At 26.4% G+C, this 1967-nt stretch overlaps 1 protein-coding gene across 1 annotated transcript; it reads right to left on the bottom strand.

The window, feature by feature from the left end:
* Positions 1–924: 924 nt before the first annotated feature.
* LOC134835246 (transcription factor HES-1-A-like) lies at positions 925–1455 on the bottom strand. The gene has a single exon (XM_063850117.1). The coding sequence runs from the start codon at positions 1453–1455 to the stop codon at positions 925–927; it is 531 nt and encodes a 176-aa protein (XP_063706187.1).
* Between the last annotated feature and the right edge of the window lie 512 nt (positions 1456–1967).

Below are 1967 nucleotides of genomic sequence, written 5' to 3'. Positions count from 1 at the left end.
GCGCACAAAGCAAAAGAAGGCGGATATATTTTTTTCATCTTTTCTTAGACAAAAAAAAATCTTAAACAAAGCACGAGAGAAAGGATTGACCTACTTCTTTGGCGCAATGTTCATTTTAACGAACGAACGTTCACTTATTGAAATTAGTTTTTTTATCCTTTTTAAAAAAAATTTTTTTTTTGTTCAATTTTTTTATTATTTAAAAGATATTATCAATCACACGTCTATTGAATGTGTATTGAACTACTTACTTCCGCCTGTTCTCAGGTATCCTTTTTTATGTGAGAATTTTTTTTGTTTTTTTTTTTTGTATGAATGAGTGCAGAATATAGATCAATAACGAAAGTGCAATGAACTTTAATTTTTTTATATTTTTTTTGTGAGAAAAATTGAAATTTGAGCCATTTTTTTATAAAATCCTAATAAAAGAAATTATTTAATTCAGAAAAAAATATTTATTGACATTATTTAATTGTAACGAACGATTTTTTTTTAACAAAAAAAGAGAAAAATAAAAATTGAACATAAAAAAAATAAATAACTTAATAAACTTAACTCGTAATTTTTTTGTCTAACTTTAACAAATTATTAATTAAAATAATTTTTAAAAAAATAATAATTATTAATTTTAAAAAATAACAATTAATTAATTAAAAAATTAAATTATTTAAAATAATTTTAATTAATTATTTAATTATTTAATTAATTAAAAATAATTTTAAAAATTATTCAAATAATTAACTGAATTAAAAATAATTAAATTAATTATTTTTTAAATTTATTAATTAATTAAAATTATTAAAATATTTAATTAATTTCATAAATTAAAAAATTAATAAATTTAAAATAATTAAAAAAAAAATATTTAAAATTATTAATTAAATTAAAATCAATTAAAAACTTAAAAATAACAAAATTTTGCCTTCACCATGGTCGCCAATGAAGTTCATTTTCACTTTTAAATCCTTTATTCTCATTTCCTTTCTGCTCCTTCTTCATTTTTTCCTTTTCTGGCACCAAATTTTCCTTATCTTGCAAATCTTCGCGTATCTCAAATCTCGGCAATTTTAAATTTTTTCGAATTTTCGGCACATTTTCTCGTGCCAAGTGACTCAAACCCACCGGTCGATCAATTTCATTCAATAAATTTTTATAAATCTCACGATTTACCACAAAAGACTCTTCATCAGTGCTCTCGGAAGTGGAAGAAACCGTATCCATGGGGTCCACGGGCACTCCAAGTCGCCGATGGAGATTTTTCACATAACGAACCGTCATCTCGAGAATGTCAGCCTTTTCCAATTTCGCAATGCGACCACCGGATGTCGGAATTGCCACGGTATTTTGCAGCAAAATCTGCTTCAAAGTGTTTAAGGAGTCGTTGATGCGCGCTCGACGCTTCTTTTCCATCAACGGCTTGCGAATTTTTCGTAATTCAATCGGTTTGAAGGACATTTTTAACATTTTTTTAGAATTTAAATAACAAAAAAAAAATTAAAATTAAAAAAAATTTTTTTTTTTTTGATCCGCACTCGAGGAACGACGAACACTGAATGAGAAATTTGAAGGATCTCGATGAAAAATGAAGATTAATATGCAACAAGTATAATTATTACGCGCAACCCTTTTTATTATTATCTTGTCTATGGATGGCATGGAAGTGCGCAATAATGGGCCACAGGTAGGAAAGAGAGATGTTTGTATGGCAAACCTGTCGTGGCAGCCCTTTTGCGACATTTCTCATGAAAGTTGAGCGGAAACGACGTTGCCTCCCATCGAAAAAATTTACATAAAATTATTTTTTTGTACGTCGAACATCTTCGAGACTGTGACATTTTTGTTAAAAAGTAATTTTTTTATTGAAAAAAATAAATAAATAAATATCTTAAATAAATAAAGTTTTATGGACCGGAGTGAGATATGTACATCGTTAATTGCTAAAAATAAATAAATTAGGCTTAAATGCT

This window comes from Culicoides brevitarsis, chromosome 3 (genome assembly GCF_036172545.1).
Source record: "Culicoides brevitarsis isolate CSIRO-B50_1 chromosome 3, AGI_CSIRO_Cbre_v1, whole genome shotgun sequence".
Lineage (NCBI taxonomy): Eukaryota > Metazoa > Arthropoda > Insecta > Diptera > Ceratopogonidae > Culicoides > Culicoides brevitarsis.
This window is presented reverse-complemented; position numbering and strand designations above follow the sequence as displayed.

Excerpts from the sequence above, each read along its gene's own strand:
- LOC134835246 (XM_063850117.1), bottom strand. The coding sequence starts at position 1,455 with ATGTCCTTCAAACCGATTGAATTACGAAAAATTCGCAAGCCGTTGATG.